This window comes from Phoenix dactylifera, unplaced genomic scaffold (genome assembly GCF_009389715.1).
Source record: "Phoenix dactylifera cultivar Barhee BC4 unplaced genomic scaffold, palm_55x_up_171113_PBpolish2nd_filt_p 002655F, whole genome shotgun sequence".
Lineage (NCBI taxonomy): Eukaryota > Viridiplantae > Streptophyta > Magnoliopsida > Arecales > Arecaceae > Phoenix > Phoenix dactylifera.
In genome coordinates this window covers 5,136-28,490 of record NW_024069807.1, presented here as the reverse complement: position 1 = coordinate 28,490, position 23,355 = coordinate 5,136, and the positions used below count along the sequence as shown (strand labels likewise).

The 23,355-nt window shown below is 38.5% G+C and overlaps 3 protein-coding genes across 3 annotated transcripts; 1 reads left to right on the top strand and 2 right to left on the bottom strand.

The window, feature by feature from the left end:
• Nucleotides 1-7,984: 7,984 nt before the first annotated feature.
• Nucleotides 7,985-14,819, bottom strand: LOC120109743 (uncharacterized oxidoreductase At1g06690, chloroplastic-like; the record flags this gene model as incomplete). The annotated part of the gene is made up of 6 exons (XM_039123445.1): nucleotides 7,985-8,284; nucleotides 8,351-9,024; nucleotides 9,118-9,189; nucleotides 14,182-14,400; nucleotides 14,542-14,579; nucleotides 14,676-14,819. Coding segments are annotated over 4 exons (411 nt in total), but the record flags the coding sequence as incomplete, so codon positions are not given.
• LOC120109744 (uncharacterized oxidoreductase At1g06690, chloroplastic-like) lies at nucleotides 8,126-9,180 on the bottom strand. Its single transcript, XM_039123446.1, has 3 exons — nucleotides 9,149-9,180; nucleotides 8,832-9,024; nucleotides 8,126-8,311 (listed from the first exon to the last, which is right to left on the bottom strand). The coding sequence occupies exons 1-3, from the start codon at nucleotides 9,178-9,180 to the stop codon at nucleotides 8,126-8,128; spliced, it is 411 nt and encodes a 136-aa protein (XP_038979374.1).
• LOC113461231 lies at nucleotides 10,054-12,732 on the top strand. The gene is made up of 2 exons (XM_039123444.1): nucleotides 10,054-10,835; nucleotides 11,110-12,732. The coding sequence occupies exon 1, from the start codon at nucleotides 10,070-10,072 to the stop codon at nucleotides 10,658-10,660; it is 591 nt and encodes a 196-aa protein (XP_038979372.1). The 5' UTR covers nucleotides 10,054-10,069; the 3' UTR covers nucleotides 10,661-10,835; nucleotides 11,110-12,732.
• Nucleotides 14,820-23,355: the final 8,536 nt, after the last annotated feature.

The window sequence follows — 23,355 nt, the reverse complement described above, 5'->3', positions numbered from 1 at the left end:
TGAGTAGCGCCACCCCAACGTCTACGTACGGAGAACGGCAAGGTCAGAAAAAGAAACGGCCAAATTTGTCAACTCTTGCACGCACTCTTTGGAGTGGGAAGCACAGGAGCAGTACAATGTGAGCTCTGTTGCAGAGGATCTAAATCTCATGTACATCATCTATCATCTCATTATGTATATTTTATTCTCATAAAATATTCTTCAATGCAAGGAGGAGGCAAATTAACTGTTGATAAAATCTTGTGGTGAGCAGTAACTATTAGCTCTGCTGCTTGGTATTTTACTATAATAAAATATCTTACTTTGAAACATGAGCAGCAATGAATAGATAGTTAGATCCCATATTCTTATAAGAGAATTAAAAAAAATCTTGTGCTGATGTAGGAGACTTAGGTTCTATTAAGTGTGACAATTATGAACCGACCTACCAGTCTATTTTGCAACCAGACCGAGTTAAATGGGTTTTGATTTGATATTAGCTTGCGAGTAACATAACTTATGGTGCTCGATAATACTTTGATAGACTTGGCAGGATCGACAAAATCTTATAATGCAGAAAATAAAACAAGTATACTCTCTTCTTTTTTGAAATGTTATAATTATTGTAGAAACAAATAAATAAAATAACTATAAAGTATTTCCGGGCTTCGAGCATATCCACTAATAGTATCAAATTGCTTCAATGCTAAGACTTTTGTTATCATGGCTTTGAGGTGTTTTAGACATAATAGTATGTTTGATGGTAAGTTCCGTGCCATTGGATAAGATACTATACCCCAATTGCTGTCAAATTACTCATAAGTTGACTCATATTCAAAGTAGATATGAAGATAGAGTTCCTACCATCTAAAAAAGTCTGGCTACACAGTAACCACTATTAGATGATGCTATAATGTTATAGATTCTACATTCAAATTCCAGATATGGACTGTTCTTGCATAGGTTTTGTTTTCGACCATATCTATGACATTTGACTTTTGATAGCCGTGATCAACTTGTGTCGGAAGGATTACTGGGCAATGAACAAGTTAGAAATAGTTTCATCTTGATATTTCTCCTATATTTTTTTGGTGAATGTTTGAGATAGCTATTGCAATGATTCATTCTATCATTACAATCATTTGAGCTCTTTGAGCATTCATGAATTAGGTACCACCACATGGTTGTGCTTGACCACCAATATATCTAAGCTCCACAAGAGTCATTCATGATGCTTTATTGCTTAGCCTTGGCATGGCTCTTGAGATAAACGACATTTTAATTGACATCATTGAGTTATAAATGACCTGACTTGATCTATCTACCAAATAGGTTGGTTTCAGATTTAAAATTCTGAGCGATTTTAACTTATTTTAACCGCTTGATAGTTGTGATAGACCGATACAATTATAATACAATTATGATCCGACCCATTTAAGACTCATATAACTTGTTTAAATCATATACAACATATTTAATTTATTTAAAACCTATTTAACTGGATTTGTCTTGTCATGTTAAGTTATCTGCTTAATAAAGAGGTCATAGATTTTCAACCTATTTTATAAATGAGTTGGATTTTTGTTGATAAGTACCCAATCTAACCTACCTTCAATCCAACATGCGTTTGACCCAGCCAATCTCATTTGCCACCCTTAGGGTCCATCCCTTCTCATTCTAAAAAAAGGAAAGGAACTCATCTCTAAATAGTGTTCTTTTTAATTTTTTATGAAAATACTCTATGGTGCAAGCTACATTGATCATAGCATTAATCGCATGGAACCAAGCCACCAACGTATCCCTCTTGCCAGAACAGTGTGTATCGCTTTGATTTTGTTGTATGACGCATGCCTAGTAATATTCAGAAAAGAATGATAAGATCTAACGATCAACTTTTATCCATATAAATATTGCATATTGAAACAACATTAATGCAAGTAGCTCTTATTCACACAATGTCACGAACTAGCCTCATCTAATATTGCATAACTTCGACTAGTATGGTTATTAGCAATTTCATGGGGACAACTAAAACTTGAGAAGTCTCCACCTATTCATCTAGACATTTGTCCCTTCATTTATGGTGTTGTGTTGTTTGTGTTATGTTTTGTTTCACCATGAGCATGTTCTTAAGTTATTTACAATCTAAAGAAAATTTCATTCAATTGCAAGGCTTGTGTGACCAGAAATATTGTATAGTTGTGTTTGGTTTGAGCCTTTTTTTTTTTTGTTGCTAAAAGAATAAAGGTAGGGGGAGGAAAGGACCAGCCCACCCCCGCGTAGCAGCCCCCACGCACTGAGCCCTCGCCCCGCCTGGAGAATGTTTAATACGGGTGGACACCGTTTTACTCACGCCCTCCCCATCCGAAGGTGAGTACGTCACACCTGGCACTACCAAGCTACAGGTGGAAGGAAAGCATAACCGCCAACGAACCAATCGGGCGTGGGGCATCCGGTTCCCGAATTTAATCGACGCCTGTGCGTTTCGAACCCGGGCAACTTGGACGAAATTATCGCCCCCTTACCATTAGGCTACGACCTTGGTGGCTTGGTTTGAGCCTTTTTCGACCCCTCAATCAAACACTACTCGAGTGTACGTGCCCGCCCACCTCCCTGACCGAAGAAACCCTTCAACCTCCATTTTTTTCAAAATATTTATAGCTCTTTGGTTCACTTTTTACTGTCTCTTTCTTTGTACATAAATCAATTAGTCAATAAGTTGTATAATTGAGTGCATTTGTCAAATCACATTGTAATAAAAAAAATATAAGTTAGTCATGCACTTTCTCATGTGCATCATGCAAACCCAACAATAATAACAATTTATTTAAATTAAAATAAAATTTTGAAATAATATGTACACTTCAAATTATATTGATTTAAAATCAACATAATTTTACTAGAATTGCTGCTAAAATTAATTAGATAATTTTATTTTGAATAGTCAATGAACATTTTTTTACAATTTTGATCCTAAATGGAATGTAAAGCATGAGAAGATATTATATAAATCAACTAGTTTCTCTGTCAGTTCTTTTATTTTTCCTAGTACACTAATTATCAAAGTTTGAATTCTTAAAAGATGGACCATCCAAGATTCAAATCTAGAACTTTTAGTTGCTAGGAAGTGCGGCCACTAGAGCAAGTCCAGTTCATCTTTCCCTCTTTGGTTCTATGTAAGAATTTTAATATGGTTCAAAACATTTTCTAAGATATATGCCATAGTTAAAACTATTATTCAAACACTAAATTAAACTTGGTTAATCTCCTTATTTAAAAGCTTTCTTATACTAAAGAAGACTTGCATAGATGGTATAGACTGATTCAATTAGCAATGCATAGTTATGTCTAACCCAAAAGAAAGTACTAGTTTTAAATTATTGGGCTTAAAACATGATTATCAAGCCATAAGAAATTTTGGACCATCCCATTATAGTCAAATAATTTTAGACATATCCTTTATGACTTGATTGCATGACTATGCATCTTCATATATTAAAAGCATGTTGTTGTATATGTCCTGCACCGTCACGTCACTTCCTTGCGTAAAAAGCTTAGACCGTAATTATCAAGAAACTATATTTTACACAAATCACTTATATAATTTCTTATTCAAAATTTTATAATTTATTTTCTTGTGTCATTTTCTTTAGATGCCTTTCTTGTTCATTCTCTCTCTTTCTATCCAACAGAAGATAGCATCTATATAAAAGAACTAGGGAATAATTTAGCTAAAAGGAGGGGATGTCCTATAAGAATCATTATAACATTTTCTAAGAGAAACCGTTATATAACATGTTTACTCTTTATTAGGAAGGAGATTTAATTTAACTGAGTATGTAATTATTTTAAATTTAGCATTAGTTAGTGCTTTCTCATGGCTACAAAAGGAATAAATGGAGAAGTATTATATATATATAATCTATCTATATATATAATCTTTGCTTTGAGAAAGAATAAAATAATATATTTAAATATTATTTTATATTTCATTTTGCAAATAAAACATATTATGTATTTGCCTTAGAAAACTCATCATTTAGATATGTACAAATCATCTTGCTTTTGCATGGAAGCCCCTTCCATTAATTTTGATTAATCATTAATAAATAACTTTTTAGAGTGTCATTTGATACTATTATCTTTTTATGTTAAGACTTCTAAAAATTAATATTTAGTTTGTATTGAATAGAGTTGTATATATATATATATATATATTATATATATATATATATATATATATATATATATATTAGAGTTATTAATACAAATGGGTAATAAAGTCATTGTAAAGTAGTTAATAAGTAACATCATTAGGCAAAGGTTTAATGGGAGGGTATCCATGCTAAAGCAACATGATTTGATAGGTATATATACAAATAGCAATTTCAAATAGTACATATACATATAATAAGCTATATTTGTAAGATTATATTTACAAAATATTTTATTCTTTTAATAAGTAATCTTAAACTCTTTTGAACCAAAAAAGAAAAAATCCCCCTCTATCCTCTTTCCCTTCTCTTTGTTGAGGCAAATTGGTGGCATAGAAAGCAACTTGTGCTCTTATAGTCATTTTCTCTCCTTGTCAATGAAGTAAATTTGGGCCAAGTCTGGCTAGATTTCAAATCATCATAAATTAGCATAATCTAACCTAGGAGTGGCAATTGAATTGGGTGGGGTCGAGTATATCGGGTCGGATGCAGATCGGATCAAAAAATCTGTCAATCCAATCCAAACCAAAACATTTATCAAATGGGTCAAAAATTCAAACTCGAACTTGACTAAACCGGTAAATCCGACCTAACCTACAGTCCATTTAATAAGTGTGTTGAAAAGTTAAATAACTTAAACAAATTAAGCCAGTATTGTATGGGTTAAATGGGGTTCAAATGCATTAAACAAGTTTTAAACGACTCTTCAAGTTATGACATGACCTGATTATTAAATGGGTCATAACCTATTAAATAGGTTAAAGATCCAAACCGAAACCGGCCTGTTGTTAAACGAGTCCAGCAAGTCAACCTTGTACGACTTGAACCTATTTATGCTAAACTTGAACCCGCTTAAAATAGATTGACCGTCGGTTGGGTAGGCGGTTTAGGCAATAAATTACCAATCCGGATTTGACCCCATAGAAGGAATGCTGTATGAGTTTCATATGACGTGCATGTTCTCATTGGATTAACTCGTCTCATGCATCTATTTACTACAAGTTTGTTGTTTTCTTGGAGCATTTTCCAAAATAGCAGTATTAACAGGTCCCACAGCTGCTACATCCACTTGCATACAATGAGAGGGATTAGGTTTCACTTGTGAGAAATATGAGAGGGGTTGAGGCTTGGAGGCTACAAGGACATGAATCACATAATCCAAGGCATTCAAGGTGCAGGTGTCACGCATCTAGCTTGCATCTATGATAATCCAAAGTTTTCTTTTGATGTGTTGAGATATTGCAAGGTTCAGCCTTAAAATTTGTTTGAGCAGCACTAGAATTTTGACACAGAGGTCAAGCTTGCTTCCCAATTTGGACCATAGTGTTAAGCTATGGATTGGTTAAAAAATTTGCTCTGGCTGATGCCCTAATTTGAAATGGAGATGTGCTTGAATGAGATGATAAATACTGTCTTGATCCTACTCAGTGGTGATCCACAACATCATTGCTGACCTTGACATTTTTTTTAAAAAAAAAAGGAAAAAGAGGATTAGTCCACCCAAAATTGTTAAGATGAGCAAGGTCACAACTTGTAAATCAAAACTGGGGGAAGCAAAGAGCATTACAATGTTATATACCTGACAAGGTGCGGATTCTGGGCCAAATTTGATCAAAACGCTTTCTGGTTTTGTCCTCTGCAAATACTGACCAGGACTTGAATAGCTCAACAACATTTTCAAGACAAATTTCCTGTGATTCTGATTGTTCAGGAAGACTCTGGCATTCCTTTCTTTCCATATCATCCAGCTACTTTGCACATACAAGTTGATCCCAAGTTGATTCCTACTGTTTTGGAATTCAATTTTTTCCTCCTCCAAGTCTATAAAGAGGAAGAGGAAAGAATTTGCCAGGAATATTAGGCCTTTTGGAGAAAGGTAGACCTGATGCATCGAGTATAGTTTCATGAGATAAGAAGGTGCCGAGTGGATTCTTCTTGCAGAGGACAAAGGGGAGAGATAGGAAGTCCCTTTTTAATTAGTTTCTTTTCGTATTTAGTTTGTTATGATTGGCCGCGCAAATAAAATTTTTTCACTTTCTTTGGAACTTTCTTTTTCGGACATTGACGTAATATAAGAGATCGAAGTCCTCCATACAGCTCAACTCAACTAAGCCTTCATTCCAAACTAGTTAGGGTCGGCTGATTAAAATCTTCCATCATGAATTTTTTTAATTAAGAATTTGAATAGCTTATTCTAAATGTTAATTTTTGTAGTGGTCATACGTAAATATACGTAATGCATGTGAGATCGAAAGCAGGAGGGAGAAGATTATATAGTATTTGAGATGCCATTTAACTGATTTTTGTGATCTTGAGAGAAGGAAAGAACTTGTGCAAGATCTTTCTCTTAACTTACGGTCAACACATTATCAAGAAGCTGATTATGATCTAACAAATCAAGGTCAATGGGTATCCAATATTTTCCATCACCAAAATGCTTGCTAACCTAGTTAAATAACATTACAAAACCTCTGAATTGCCATATAAAACTGGCTTTAGTTGGGCAAACAGAGGGAAGAACCTAGCCAACAGATGGATCTTGAACCAAAAAAAAAATGTTAGTGTTTGATTCTAAATTGAAAGAGGTGCAATTAACTCTGCATGGAAGGCAAGGGAAAACCTATCCCACTATTTCATCACTCAGTTCACTACATAATCATACAATGTAATTACCCAATGCTAGTCTAGGCCCAAACAAAGTCATGCCAACCTAAGAAAGAACTGATTGGGTTCCTACTTGCTTTGACTCAGATCTTGTACAACCCCCCCCCCCCCCCCTTGCTGACTGGAAATGAGAATTGCAGCCTTCATAGATTGAAATTCTGAGCCACTAAACAAGTCAAATTGGGGCACTAGACAAAATGGCCAAGCTTTTGAAACCTTTTATTTTTTTCATGCTGATAAAAGACCAAGCGTTTGAACTAATCATGATCCTTTTGCAACCGGTACAAATGGATAAGAGTTTGCTGAGGTTCACATAACCAATAAGATCTCATAGTCAGAAGTTTCTGCTAATGATCTAGACTGGCTAGTTATTAATCTTCGATGGTCGACCTTGATTGGGACTTCGGTTTAAAGACCCCATAATAGTTATGGTCATCTGGTATGTGGCTGCATACCGGTCGGCAAACCATACCATTCCGTAAGGCTTGCAGAAAACCTAAGTAACAATATCATATCACTATCGATCGCAGGTTCACATCCTGAATACGATGTGTTCTACTAACAAATGCTGCAAAAGATAGTGCCGGGTCAAAACTGCGGCCTAGATTCATTTGATCTTGTTCTCACTTCTTATCCACAGTGCTGGGACCACAGGGCTTAGCACAATGCTCACTACTGCTTTTATTTGCAGTGCCCATCACAGCCAAAGATACTGCTGCATGGTGACAAGAATTCAGGTAATTAAAGTGTAGATGAAGGTCAAAGGGCATGGCATTTTAAATTCTGCAAGGATTGTGTTGAGCTGAATTCCAGCATCATTTTCATACTAAATTTTTACTCAACAACTATGTTGGTCATGAAGTAAACTAGTGATCCTTTAAAATTGTATGTGATTCCTAATCCTTTAGACCTCACATTCTGCTGCTGATCATATTCAATTTGCGGCAATTGATACAGATTATCAGGTTAAGGGAAGAAACTATTAACATAACCACGATGCACTGGAGAGCAGAAACCCCGAAATTGAATATTTCTATGATGGTAACAAGTATGTAACTAAGATTTATAGTTTCAGACCTGGCTACCATACAAGCAATAGACCAGCTCAGCACAAGTAGTGTCCTTTCATTTGTAAATTTATGCAATTTTTGGAATCTATTATTTCATGTCATGGTTGTTTCATTGGAGTGATACATAAGCAATGATGCACAGGACAAGATATTTCATATGGTTTTCTGGAATCATACCATGTTCTTATAACTGTCAAATTACAATTTATCAAGAGGTAATCCAACAGCTTGTCTGGATTTAGATGCTAGCGAGTGAAGCTGCGCAACCTCTTGATCTGTGAGCCTCCACCCAAGAGCAACAACAAACTCCTTAGCCTGTTCCTCATTTTTGGCTCCAGGGATGGGCACAACATTCTCCTGACATGTCAACCAGTTCAGAGCTACCTGTGAAAAGAGAAGAAGAAGAAGAAGAAGAAGAAATACCTGTCCTGCTAACAGACGCTTTTCATTTCTGATGAGAAGCAGACGACTGTATGAAGTTTTACTTTAGCCTGCAGGATGTGGGAAAACTATAAGTCTTGTTTCGGCCTTGCATAAATAAACTCTATCATCTTTTACATAGTGCTGCACTAAGGTTCCGATTCATGTTAAGTGATAGGGATTGGACTACTGCTTGACACCTGCATGAAAGTTAGTAATATTTGGTAACTTCATGCCCAAGTGTCGGAATATTTTTCCTTGGCAAGTTATTTCCTTTTTTTCTCAAAAAACAGTATATAGCTTCTTCATGAAACATGAATCATACTATAATCTCCTCACTACTCCCTTCAAAGATATAATCTCCTCCATTTTCGAGCCCTGCATACATTTCATGCACGGCCTACTTCAAGATAGGCGTCAAAGCCAATGAAATAAGTTCAACTGGTTTATAATATTGTAAAATAAGGTGTGCAATATAAGAAACTCCAAATATATGAATCATGCCTTGAGCAATAGGAGAATATGGAATTAAAGTGATCCCCAGCTCATCACAATCAGCCTTCACACCATTTTCCTCAGGATTCCTGTATATGAGACTGTAATTTACTTGGTTTGAAGCTCGTGGAATTCCCCTCTTTCTGAGTTGATTATAAGCATCTCGAAGATGCTTTTCTGGACTGTATAAAAAACCAGATTCATTATGTTATCATAGAAGCACACATTTTCTTGTAGAAAAAGTTACCGAAGACAAGCTAAAGTGAAGCAATTACTGCTGTAGTTTGAGACTCCAACAGCCTTTACGGGGCCCTGTTCAACAGCATCTCCAAGTCCATCAATGTATCCTGAATTGATTTCAAAGGAACAGAGTGACCTTATACATGAGTTTCTTAAAAATGGGGCATTAGTTAGATACAGAGGAGGACATCACTTCCACATGTACTCAAGGATGAATAAAGACCAATCTACCCTAATTTCCCCAAATCCCTGGCCTGAAAATCACCAGCACTCATTATGTCAGTTACTGTTAATAGGATCTGCAGGATCCTATTTACATATGGTTTCCATAGCAAATCTAATTACCTTTATTTCCACAATCTACTCATTTCCTTTGTTATTTCTATTAATTATGTATAGCTTAGTCTTCCTAATTTAGCTAGCAGAACTAATTGGCAGATTTATTATGTATAGTTATCTATAACTAGTTGCTATGTATTATAGCTAATTTCCTTGTAATGTACAGCTGTCTATAGCTAACTTCTCTGCACGGTTTTTCTATTTAATGAGATTCTCACAGAGATGAGAGATTATTCAGTCAATTTGACATGGTATCAGAGCCTATGTTCTGAATTTGGTCATTAACGCTTTCTTCTTTCGGTTTTCTCTAGTTTTAGTCCAAGGGGCTCTCGGTGTTCTAGATTTCTGAGTCTCGGTACAGCTTTATGTCTTCTAGTTCTCTAGTTTTCTGGTTTCTAGCTTTCTTGGAGTTCTTTTTCTGGTGTTCTTTCTTTTGGTCATAATGTCTACATAAGCCTTTTGTGTTCGTTTCACTGGGAAGAACTACTTTGCTTAGGAGTTTCAGTTCAAGATGTTTATCAAAGGCAGGGAGCTTTGGGATCATATTGATGGCTCTTCGAAAGCACCAACTAATGCTAAGGAATTTGCTCAATGGGAGACCAAGGATGCTCGGATTATTTCTTGGATTTGGGGTCCATTGAGCCGCATATGGTGAACAATCTGCGGTCCTTTAGCACCGCCAAGGAGATGTGGGATTATTTGAAGCGCATCTACAACCAAGACAACAATGCAAGGCGGTTTCAGTTGGAGTTGGAGATTGCAAATTATAGCCAAGGTAATCTTTCCATTCAGGAGTATTATTCTAGTTTTCTTAATCTGTGGAACGAGTATACCGGAATCATTCATGCTAAGGTGCCAAAAGAAGCCTTGTCCGCTATTCAAGAGGTTCATGCAACCAGCAAACATGATCAATTTTTGATGAAACTTAGGCCAGAATTTGAAGTTACTAGGGCTGCGCTATTAAACAGAGATCATGTTCCCTCTTTGGATGTGTGTCTTGGTGAATTGCTTCGTGAGGAGCAACAGACTCTTACCCAGGCTGTTATGGCACAAGAGAAGCTGTCCTCAGATGTTGTGAATGTTGCATATGCTGCTCAAGGGAAGGGAAAGGGCAAGGACAAGGTCCAGTGCTATTGCTACAAGGAATTCGGCCATATTGCTCGCAACTGCAACAAGAAATTCTGCACTTACTGTAAGCAGTCCGGGCACATCATTAAGGAGTTTCCTACGCAACCTTAGAATCGCCGAGCCAATGCTTTTCAAGCTGCGGTCAGTTCTGCTTCTGTGGATCAGTCCGCAAGAATCACATCTGCTGCAGACACATCAGCAGGTCCTAACCAAGTTGTTCTTACCCCAAAGATGGTGCAACAGATGATTATCTCAGCCTTTTCAGCATTGGGACTTCAAGGTAACGGTAAGACAATTTCTCATCCTTGGTTTGTTGATTCTGGAGCATCAAATCACATGACTGGCTGTTCTGATTTTCTGCACAATGTTCGGTCCTATAACGGTGTACACAACACATTCAAATTGCTAATGGAAGTAATCTTCCTATTACTGCTATTGGAGATCTTAGTTCACCTTTCCGCAATGTGTTTGTGTCACCTGGACTCTCTACTAGTTTGATTTTAGTTGGTCAATTGGTTGATAACAACTGTGATGTGCATTTTTCTCGAAATGGTTGTCAGGTTCAGGATCAAGTGTCGGGGAAAATGATCGCGAAGGGGCCTAAAGTTGGAAGATTGTTTCCTCTGCATTTTACTCTTCCAAGCCTATTGTCTTTGGCTTGTACTGCTGCAACAAATCAGAGAGTGAGGTTTGGCATAAATGCCTAGGCAATCCTAACTCTCTTGTTTTGTCTCATTTAGTGAAGCATGGTTTTTTGGGCAATAAAGATCAGTTCTCTTCTTACAGCATGTCTTTTGATTGTACTGCTTGTAAACTTGGAAAAAGCAAAACTCTATCTTTTCCTAACATGGTAGTTGAGCTGAAAAATGCTTCGATATTATTCATAGTGATGTTTGGGGCATTACTCCTATAACATCTCATGTCGGATATAAATATTTTGTGACGTTCATTGATGATTATACTCGTTTCACTTGGGTGTATTTTCTCCACTCCAAATCCGAAGTATTTTCTATTTTTCAGACCTTTGTGGCTTATGTTGAGACTCAATTCTCAACATGTATTAAAGTATTAAGGTCTGACTCAAGCGGAGAATATATGTCTCATGACTTTCAGGCGTTCTTGCATCAAAAAGGTATAATTTCTCAGCGATCTTGTCCTTATACACCTCAGCAAAATGGTGTTGCTGAACGTAAGAATCGCCATTTGTTGGATGTTGTTCGCACCTTGTTGCTTGAATCCTCTATTCCTTCTAAATTTTGGGTTGAAGCTTTGTCTACTGCAGTTTATTTGATTAATCGACTGCCTTCTCAAATTTTGGACTTTGATTCCTCTTATTATCGTCTCTATGGCAAGCATCCTGGTTATAATCAGTTTCATACTTTTGGATGTGTTTGCTTTGTTCACTTACCTGCTAATGAACGTCACAAACATGCTGCCCAGTCGGTTCAGTGTGCCTTTATGGGTTATAGTATTGCTCAAAAGGGTTTTGTGTGTTATGATGCTCTACTAACTGACTTCGTGTCTCTAGAAATGTAGTTTTCTTTGACAATCAGTATTTCTTTCAGTCCAATGTTGCCTCATCTTCTGATCTTGCCATGCTTCCTAGCTTTGATGATATATATCATTCTATTGAGCGCTTCAAACCAAATATTGTGTACAAGAGACGTCGGCCATCTCAGCCCCTTCCCGATACTGATCCACCACCTGAGCCTGCAGTCCCTGCGCCTCAGAGGTCCACCAGAGCCTCCCATCCACCAGATAGGTATGGATTCTCACATACATCACTCAATGTGACTCTGTCTACCATCCATCACGATTCCTACTTGTTATTCCCAGGCAATTAAGTAGGAATGTCGGATGAAGGCCATGCAAGATGAGCTTCAAGCTCTACAAGAGAATCACACTTGGGATATTGTTCCATGTCCTTCTGATGTTAAATCCATTGGCTGTAAATGGGTGTATTCAGTGAAGCTACGTCCTGACGGGACTGTGGAAAGATATAAGGCTCGGTTGGTTACTCTTGGTAATAGACAGGAATATGGAGTAGATTATGATGAGACTTTTCCTCCGGTGGCTAAAATGACTATAATACAAACAGTTCTTGCCATTGCTGCTTCTAAAGGTTGGGCCCTACGACAAATGGATGTTAAGAATGCTTTTCTGCATGGTGATCTCAAAGAGGATATTTTATGACACCTCCGCTAGGTTTATTCACTACACCATCTTCTAATGTGTGCAAGCTGAAGCGCACTCTCTATGGCTTGAAGCAGGCACCTCATGCTTGGTTTGATAAGTTTCGCTCCTCATTACTTGGTTTTTCCTTTGTTCAAAGTCAGTATGACTCTTCCTTGTTTCTCCGCAAGACTGAGAATGGAATTGTTCTCCTTCTGGTTTATGTTGATGATATAGTTATTACAGGGACAGATTCTGTGTTGATTCAGTAGCTTCAACAACACCTACAGGCTTCATTTCCAATGAAGGATCTTGGTTCTCTTCAATATTTTTTGGGCCTTGAGTTAAAGTATGGACCTGCGGGTACTTTCTTGCATCAATATAAGTATACACAAGATTTGATTGCTTTGGCTAGACTTCAAAATGCTTCTTCTGTTGACACACCTTTGGAGGTGAATGTAAAGTATCATCGTGAGGAGGACAAGCTTCTTTCTGATCCCTCACTGTACCGATAGTTGGTTGGAAGTCTGAACTATTTGACCATAACTCGGCTTGATATTTCCTTCACTGTTCAGCAAGTTAGTCAGTTTATGTAGACTCCTCGACACCTTCATTTGGTTGCCATCTGCCGTATCATTCGCTATCTGAGAAGCACTCCAGATCGTGGCTTATTCTTTCCTGCTGGTTCACCTATTCAGTTGGGGCATACAGTGATGCTGATTGGGCTGGTTACGCGTCGCTCAGTTACAAGCTGGTGTATGTTTCTTGGCAATGCACTCATTTCATGGAAGAGTAAGTCTTCAACGGAGTCTGAGTATCGAGCCATGTCCTCTGCATGTTCTGAGATTATGTGGCTTCGTGGATTGTTGGCTGAGCTTGGGTTCCCTCAACTTGAGCCCACTTCTCTTCATGCAGATAACACTAGTGCAATTCAGATTGCGGCTAATCCTGTCTTTCATGAGCGCACCAAGCATATTGAGGTGGATTGTCACTCTATTCGTGAGGCTTATGATCGACGTGTTATCACTCTTCCTCATATCACCACGGATTTTCAGATTGTTGATGTGTTTGCCAAGGCCATGACTCGTCAACGCCAAAAATTTCTAGTTGGCAAATTGATGCTTCTTGATCACCCAGCATCAATTTGAGGGGGGATGTTAATAGGATCTGCAGGATCCTATTTACATATGGTTTCCATAGCAAATCTAATTACCTTTTTTCCACAATCTACTCATTTCCTTTGTTATTTCTATTAACCATGTATAGCTTAGTCTTCCTAATTTAGCTAGCAGAACTAATTGGCAGATTTATTGTGTATAGCTATCTATAACTAGTTGCCATGTATTATAGCTAATTTCCTTGTAATGTACAGCTATCTATAGCTAACTTCTTTGCACGATTTTTCTATTTAATGAGATTCTCACAGAGATGAGAGATTATTCAGTCAATTTGACAGTTACCACTGTAGTCGGATAATTTTCAAGGAATAGCAGCAGGAAGAGGCTTGACAAGCAGACCAATGAAGCTGGTAGAGGTCAACTGCAGAAAGCCCAAGACGAGAAAGTGAATATTTGAGAGAAGAAAGGACACTCCCCCGACCGAACCTCCAAGGCAGAGCTGCAAGTTTTGTTGCCGCAGCTACCTCAACTGATTCTTTTTGTTGCCTTTCCTTGATGAAGCTGTTATTTAATGCCAATTTAGCAACAGTCAAGCAGAAAGTGCCAATGATAGCATTGGAATTCCAAATATCTCAAAACACAGAAGTGGAAAACAACCTAAAAAGAAATGAAATCAAAGGAGAGAATTATCAGGTCAGGTGCCTTTCAAGTAAAGTTTGTAAATTCACTGCTCCCATGAACTACAGAAAGGAAAAATGCATAAGTTTTCATTCAAATATTTATTCATGTCATCAGGTAAGCTCTAGGAGAAAGAAGAATAGAAAATGCTTTCATACTGCTGCACCGTAGACTTCAGCTATATCAAAGAAGGTTATGCCATCATCAATGCTTGCATCAAAAGCTGCCTTAGCTGCCTTCAGCTTCCGATCTGGCACCTCATTGCAATGTAAGATTTTTCTATAAAAAACATGAGTTGAAACCTAAAATTTTGATCATATTTATCAACTAGAAAATGATAAAAAACTAGAGACGCTATCAATGATATACATTTATAACATACTCCATGTAACAAAAGATATATATGATTAACATACTCCACAAAGGAAAAACATGAATGGGTATAATATAAATACATTTATAATTAGATAAAAAGCATCACACCATTGAAAGTTTGCAAGTGTAATGACAGGAAAAGAAATGATGATATAATTAGGTGCTATTATTGGCTAACCAGAAGGAACATGGAAAGATTGCACCATGCATGATAACAAATAGCACGACTACTAAACCAAAACCTCAAAATAAACCCAGTGAAAGGTACGATTAACACCCACAGAGAAGTTCAGAAAGAAATATGCCATAGACACAATTATATCATTTATAACCCATATGCTCATCCGAACACAATAGCAAATCCCACAAGAAAAGAAGACTTAAAATTAAAAAGCAAGCCTTATGTTTAAATCTGTAATGACAACAGGGCATTTAGTAATGCTCTCAACAGTAACATATATGCCTCCTAAAATCCATGGAAAATTATTTCCACAAGAATAAAAGTAAGTAGGAACACTTAAAGCCCCCCAAAATTAACCTGACATAAGGAGAAGGCCCAATGCCACATGGACAAATGACATGACAATGATTAATTTTAGAAGTAAAGCATAATAAGGCAATTTTGAATCTCTAAATTGTAAAATCAATTATAATAAGGTACTTTCGGTCTTTGGTAGAGCAAACCAAAATCTAGCCATTCTTGTTAATGTCAAAATGTTACCAGATTCTTAAAGCCCCTATTGTCGAAATCCAGATTCTTGTTATTGTAATAAAATAAGGCACCTACGTTAGAGAGCACCAAGAAAGTTATCATTTCTTCTAGAATCAAATCTGCATCTATTTTCTTGATCTTTTTTCTCCTTTGAGTAGATTTTTGAGATGGGATGTAGGGAATAATATGGAAGGCAAGAGACTTAAACATACCATACGGATCAAGATCAAACATTTATTTGCAACTTTTACTATTTTTGCAGTGATTTCATGAATCAGAAAAATAATGAGAATATGTGATTTAGATGCCTCCTTTAGGAAAGGATCAGGGTCCTGAGATTTATAAATATTCCAGAAGGCTAGGTCACCTCATTAGGTTTGCTATCTAAGTTGTTCTGATCTGCCTGTCATATCCTGTTTGATTGTTGAAGCCATAGCCCCAAGAAACACTTGTCAAGGCACTACTTAAGAGGAAGCAAATCTGAGAAACATTGAGATCAAATGGTTATGAGAACAACTAGCAAAACTTCAGCTGGAGAATGATCATGCTGTGGTATGAGATCATCAGCCAAGAGGAATGGACTGGAAGAAGGTGTGGCTCTTGATGATGGCACTGCATGCTTTTAGAACCCTTCCCACCACCATGCAGGCGAACAGCCATGATGTGTTGCTTCTGAGATCAAAAAGGTGGAATTTGAAGAATTCCATAGGCATCCATCTGAAGAACTTATCAAGTGGCTCATGACGGTGGATCGCTTTTTTGATGCGATGGATATCCCAGATCATAAGAAAGTAAAGATTGTGGACCCAAGATCGTCATTATGCTTGCATTTCGTGGGAGAATATGCAGCAATTAATAGTTAGCAACAGTGATGTAAGACAGTCAAGGGAAGAGACCTTATTAGGGTTTAAAGTAGGACTGAAATCTGTATGGTTGGAATTTCAGGTTAAGACCTGAATTTTCAATAAAACTAACCTAATTAACAGATTAATACTATCGAACCTAGGGTTTAGGATTCTAGGGTTTAAGTTGAATTTTAAGGGTTTATGCAATTGAACTTGAAAGCAAAAGTTGCTGGAATTTCATGGAAAAACTAATTTGAGATGTATGTGACGTGAACATATATCGGAAATAAAAGGATGTTTTTTGATAAAGAACAATTAGAAAAAGTGTCGATTGAGTAGAAAACAAAAAAGTGAAAGAAGAGAAGAGAAAAAAGGCTACAAAGAACAGGAAGGATAATACTGGACTATCTCTGAGACCTAAGAATCTAGTATTTGAAGGTCTTCGACCTCCATTGCAAAATCACACCATAAGAGAAAAAACACTGAAGGAATCATCCCTTTCTTCATTAACAGTCATCCAACTTCACTACAAAATCCCAAAACTAGCCCTAAAAAGGCACAAGCAGTGTGAAAAGTGCCAGAGACAGTAGTGTCATAGTAATTAGCCTTATCAAGTTCACAAATAAACATTGAGATTTTAATCGCAGCCCTTGATTCCAAAATAAGCTGCTAGAACTAAAAATAACTAGAAATAAAAGACAAATACAAAGAATTGATAACTAAAATTAAATACAATAAACCCCCAGGTTGTGACCTTATGATGCACCATGGTATGATCTTGGATCTGCATCAACCAACAAACCCATGATCACTGAATGGGATAAGATGGAAAAGAATTTCTAATGCCACTTCCTCTGGAGCATTCACATACTCTTTATCAAAGATACACGAATCTGAGGCAGGGAGATCAAAGCGTTACCAACAATGTCAAGGAATTCTTCAAACTCTCATGAAGACATATCCAAATAAAGAAGAAAGAATCTGGGTAGCCCACTACCTCAATAGGTTGCATCTTGCCATCTAGAATGAGATTGTAGATCATAAGATGTGGCATGTTGACAATGCTGATCAAAAGGTGTCATGCTGAAAGGAAACTAAGGAGGGTCCAAGCCCTTCATAGTGTTGGGAACCCGCCCATGCCGCTGATATTTCAAAAATTTTTCAGATGCAGCGGAATCGGCATGCACGGGTTCGACGTTCATCGCCATATGAACGTTGTTTCGAGACCTTTCGTAATTAGGTAGAATTAAAACTTTTAAAACTATTAGGAAGATCAAATCTTCACCTTGCGCGGTAGATGATCACCGCAAATCTGAATTCGTGGTTTTGGAGAGGTTCGCTTGAAGCCGTTCAAACCCGGCCTCTACGGTATCCACACGAAGCAGGATCCGATCCAAGCTCCTATCTCACCGGGGTGCTGCTCCCTTGCAAAGATAGCTTTGATGGCTGATGTCCTCTCTTTCAATCAACTCTTGATTGCACTAGAGAGGAGAAGAAAGGATCTTGAAGAAGGAAGAAGATCAATCCCTTCGCAGCCTTCTTCTCTTCACACGCGCTGAACCAGGGAAGACCAAGAGAGGGAGACGCTCCTCTTCTTTTCCTTTGCTGATGGCGGCTGAACCAAGGGAGAGGAGAGGGTGGCCACGGCTGGAGGAGAGGTCTCTAGGGCGCCGGCCCTAGTCCTCCTTTAATAAGGATGAGCTCCTACAATTAGGAGCCCGACAACTTTCCAAGAGGGGGCGCCGGCCCTCTCTTCATGTCGCACACAAGTGAGAGAGGGGGGCTGATGCCCTCCTTCTTGGTTAGCCTAATCCTCTTCCAAAGAGGATTAGGTGCCTCTCTTATGGTTTAATCCTAATCTAATTAGGATTGCCAAATTGGGTTCAATCTATGCTAGTCCTAATCCAATTAGGACTTGAATGAACATGACTCAATTGAACTCTTCAATCCTAATCCAATTAGGAGTCATGTTGATTCATTAGATTAATAATTAATTTAGACTTAAGGAATCCTAATCCAATTAGGATGTTTTAATTTTAGTCCTAATCCAATTAGGACTCTATTTGAATCCGAAGTCCTAATCCAATTAGGATTTCTAGGAATCCTACTCCAAGTAGGAATCCAATTTTAATTCAAAATTCCTAATCTCATTAGGATTGTAGGAATCCTATTCCAAGTAGGAATCCAGTCCTACTCCAACTAGGATTCCCAGTCCTAATCCAATTAGGACTCTAGGAATCCTACCCGAAGTAGGATCTTGTTTCAAGTCCAATTAATTAATTCCCTTTGTTCCTTCTTCAACTTCTTATCAATCAAATTGATTACTTGTGATTCCTAATCACGATTTCAACCATCGGATCGGTCAATACTTCTAGTGTGTGTGACCCCATAGGTTCTATTCTGACTGGTAGTGAGATATATTGTGATCTCTATCACTATATCATTGAAAACTCCTTTCAATGGGTTGGAACGATTCCAACTCAACTCATTAGGGTTTATCGATCATCAAGATAATCCCTATGAGTCCCACCATCCACCAGTGACACCTAGCAGCATGTAGTGGCTACCCAGCAGAATGGAATGATGAACCTCTAGGTGCAGTTAACATGTGATACAGTCCTACTATCGTGGATCCCTACAGGACGGAGGTCATGGACAACTCGTCAAACCCCATCGTCTGTCATATGTCAAGATTTATTCGACTTGAGTTCGATAGTGGAAAACTCTTTTCCACTTTATATTACTGCCCTGGCCAAGGTCTTAGAACTCAGTCTAACAAATCACATAGGATCACTCCTCTTCTATCAAGGTCGATAGATTCCTTATAGGTGCATACCCTACTCCTACAGTGAACTACTGCAGCCAATCTACACTGCATGGACCCATATGGCTAGAGACCATGTATGTGTGCAGTCAAACTACAATAACCTCACTGTGAGTAGCCGAAGCACCGCAGGTCAAAGGACCAGTCACACTACTGCAACATCAAGCAAGTCACTGACGAGTGGATAGACATCCAAGTGACTTCTTGTCTTGGTCACGCTCAGTACCCTTGTTCTCTAACAAGCACCTGCACTATCACTTCAGTGTCCCTACACTGTGGACTCAAGTCTCGTCCATCCAGAAGGAAAGTGATCTGTGCACTGATCGGATCGATCACCGTCCTCGTGATGATCCATTGATCAGGAGCATTTAGAAATTAATCACCAATGATACATGGCTCAAATTCTCAACTCTTGAGAATATGTATCATCATCTTATTAATTTCTTGGACGATTCATAGACACATAAACAATATGAATGAAAAGATGCCTTTTATTTATTCAATAATAAATAGTCAAGTACAAAATTATGTCCCTAGAATCAACAATGTGTCAGCCAAATTGGCTTCTAGGGCATACATCTAACAATCTCCCACTTGCACTAAAGCCAATTGGTCATATATCTTAGGCCCATCTTCTCAAGGTGGGCTTCAGTCTTTTGCTGACTCAGCTGCTTAGTGAACGGGTCTGCCACGTTATCCGCGGAGTCTACTCTCTGCACCTCTACATCATAGTCGCGTATGAAATGGAAGCGCCGCTCTATGTGCTTGGACTTCTGATGAGACCATGGCTCCATAGCTAGTGCTATGGTGCCAATGTTATCGCAGTAAAGTGTTATGGCATCTATGACATTACACCTAACTCTGCAATTAACTTTTAATCAGAAGGTTTCCACTGCACCCTTAGATACGGCTTAACATTCAGCTTCTAAGTAGAATCATAATGATCGGTTGTTTGGAACTCTTCCAATTTACTGAACCACAATTGCACATATTCTGATGTTGACTTTCTATCATCAATATGTGTGCATCCTTCTACCTTCAACTCTGATCTTCTCCAAAGACCAAGAACATGTCTTAGTTCTTCTCAAGTACTTAAGATGTTCTTCACAGCTGTCCAGTGTTCTTCACTGGATTCGACTGATATCTGCTTGTGACACTCACAGCAAGAGCTATATCAGGTCGTGTACATAGCATGGCATACATGAGGCTTCCTATTGCCGATGCATAAGGAATCTTGCTCATGCGTTGAATCTCTTCAGATGTGTTGGGGCACATCTTCTTGGAGAGATGAATTCCATGCCTTAGGGGTAAGAGACCCCTCTTGGAGTTTTCCATGCTGAACCTCTTCAGCACCTCCTCTATGTACATCTTCTGTGAAAGGCCAAGCATCCTTTTAGATCTATCTCTATAGACCTTTATTCCCAAAATATAGGATGCTTCCCCAAGGTCTTTCATGGAGAATTCTTTTGACAACCAGACCTTGACCGAGGTTAGCATGGGAATATCATTCCCAATCAGGAGAATGTCATCTACGTACAGTACGAGAAAAACGACAGCACTCCCACTAACCTTTTTGTAAACACACGTTCCTCTTCGTTTTTGATGAAATCAAACGTTTTGATTGCATCATCGAAACGAGTGTTCCAACTCCGAGATGCTTGCTTTAGTCCATAGATGGACCTTTGCAGCTTGCAGACCTTGTGATCTCCATCACTGGAAGTGAAACCCAAAGGCTGTTCCATATAGATATCTTCATCAAGATATCCATTCAGGAAAGCAGTTTTCACATCCATCTGCCAGATTTCATAATCATGAAATGCTGCAATGGCAAGCAATGTTCGGATGGATTTTAGCATGGCTACAGGTGAAAAGGTCTCCTGATAGTCAATGCCTTCGCGCTGACTATACCCTTTCGCCACAAGCCTTGCCTTATAGGTCTCTACCTCTCCATCCGAACCTATCTTCCTTTTGTAGATCCATTTGCATCCAATAGGTACAATACCTTCTGGTGGATCTACTAAGGTCCAGACTTGGTTGGAATGCATGGAGTCTAACTCTGACTTCATAGCTTCCAGCCATTTCTCGGAATCGATATCAGATATCGCCTCGTTGTAGGTTTTGGGATCCTGTATGTGATCCCTATCTCCCACTAGGAACATTTCCTCGGTATCCTCTTCTAGTATACCTAAGTATCTATCGGGAGGATGGGAGACCCTACTAGATCTACGAGGTGGTTGAGGGACATCGTGTACTGGCTCTTATGAATGGGTTCTATAGGATCCATGACTCGTTGCTTTTCAGAGACTTTCTCTTCAAGCTCAATTTTCCTCCCACTGCCTCTATCAAGGATAAACTGATTTTCCAAGAAGATGGCATGACGGCTCACAAACACATTGTGATCCTCTGAGACGTAAAAATTGTATCCTAATGACTCTTTAGGATATCCTATAAAACGAGCACTTATGGTCCTAGCCTCTAACTTGTCCGCCTGTAGTCGCTTGACGTGGGCCGGACATCCCCAAATCTTGAGATGACCCAGACTTGGTTTCTTACCATGCCATATCTCATACGGTGTGGTAGGAACGGATTTAGAGGGAACTCTATTCAATAAATAAATCGCTGTGAGTAAGGCATCTCCCCAAAGGAACATAGGTAAATCAGTGAAGCTCATCATGGACCTGACCATATCCAATAGGGTCCGATTCCTCCTCTCTGACACCCCGTTGAGTTGAGGTGTACCCGGAGGTGTCCATTGTGAGACTATGCCGTTTTCTTTGAGATAGTCCCGGAATTCCCCACTAAGGTATTCTCCTCCTCGATCTGATCGAAGAGCCTTAAGAGGTTTTCCAGTTTGTTTTTCTACTTCATTCTTGAACTCTTTGAACTTTTCAAAAGATTCAGACTTGTGTCTCATAAGATACACATACCCATACCGTGAATAATCATCGGTAAAGGTAATGAAGTAAGAATAACGTCCCCTGGCTAGCACATCGAATGGGCCACATACATCTGTATGTACTAGGGTAAGTATTTCAGTGGTCCTCTCCCCATGTCCTACAAAGGGCAGTCTAGCCATTTTTCCTTGAAGACAGGACTCGCAAACTGGATATGACTCGGAAGTCAATGAGCCTAAAAGCCCATCTTTATCCATTTTGTTCATTCTATCCTCTCCAATATGGCCAAGCTGAGGTGCCACAAATATCTTTGGTTTATCTCATCTCTGGATCTTTTGGATCCTTTGGCACTCATCTTGCTCGGTAACATTCACAGATACATCCATATGTAAATGATAGAGACTGTCAATCATGAAACCACGTGCGACTATTTTATTTCTTAAATAAATAGAACAGCAGTCTTTGTCAAATGTAAAAACATGACCTTCCTGTGCTAGACATGAAACAGAAATCAAATTTCTGCTAGCAACAGGTACATAATAGCAGTCTCTAAGTATTAAACTAAATCCAGACGGTAGTCGCAGATGGTAGGTGCCCACAGCCACAGCAGCAACTTTTGCCCCGTTGCCAACCCGAAGGGTTACCGCACCTTCCGCCAGCCTTCTACTTTCCTTTAGACCCTGCATGGTAGTGCACAAATGAGCACTAGAACCAGAATCTATAACCCAACTAGAAGTAGAAGAAACCGTTAGATTAGTTTCAATTATGAGCAAGTCTATACCTTCTGAAGGTGTGTCACCTTTCTTGTTCTTCAGGCTCTCGAGGTATGAAGGACAGTTTCTCTTCCAGTGGCCTTCGACATTGCAGTGGAAACATTTTCCTTTGTCGTTAGCCTTTTTCTTTTGAACTTCCTTCTTTGGCTTCTTGTCTTTCTTCTGCTTCTTAGCAGGCTTCTTTTTCTTCCAAGTAGACTTTCTCTTGGAACCAGAAGTCAACTCAGCAGCAAGGACATTGCCCCTTGAACCTTTCAAGGCTCCCTCAGCAGTTACCAACATGTTGATTAGTTCAGTCTTAGTGCATTCAATCTTATTCATGTGGTAGTTTACTATAAACTGACCAAATGAATCAGGAAGTGACTGTAGGATCAAATCCACTTGCAATTCCTTGTGCATGTCCATACCGAGCTTC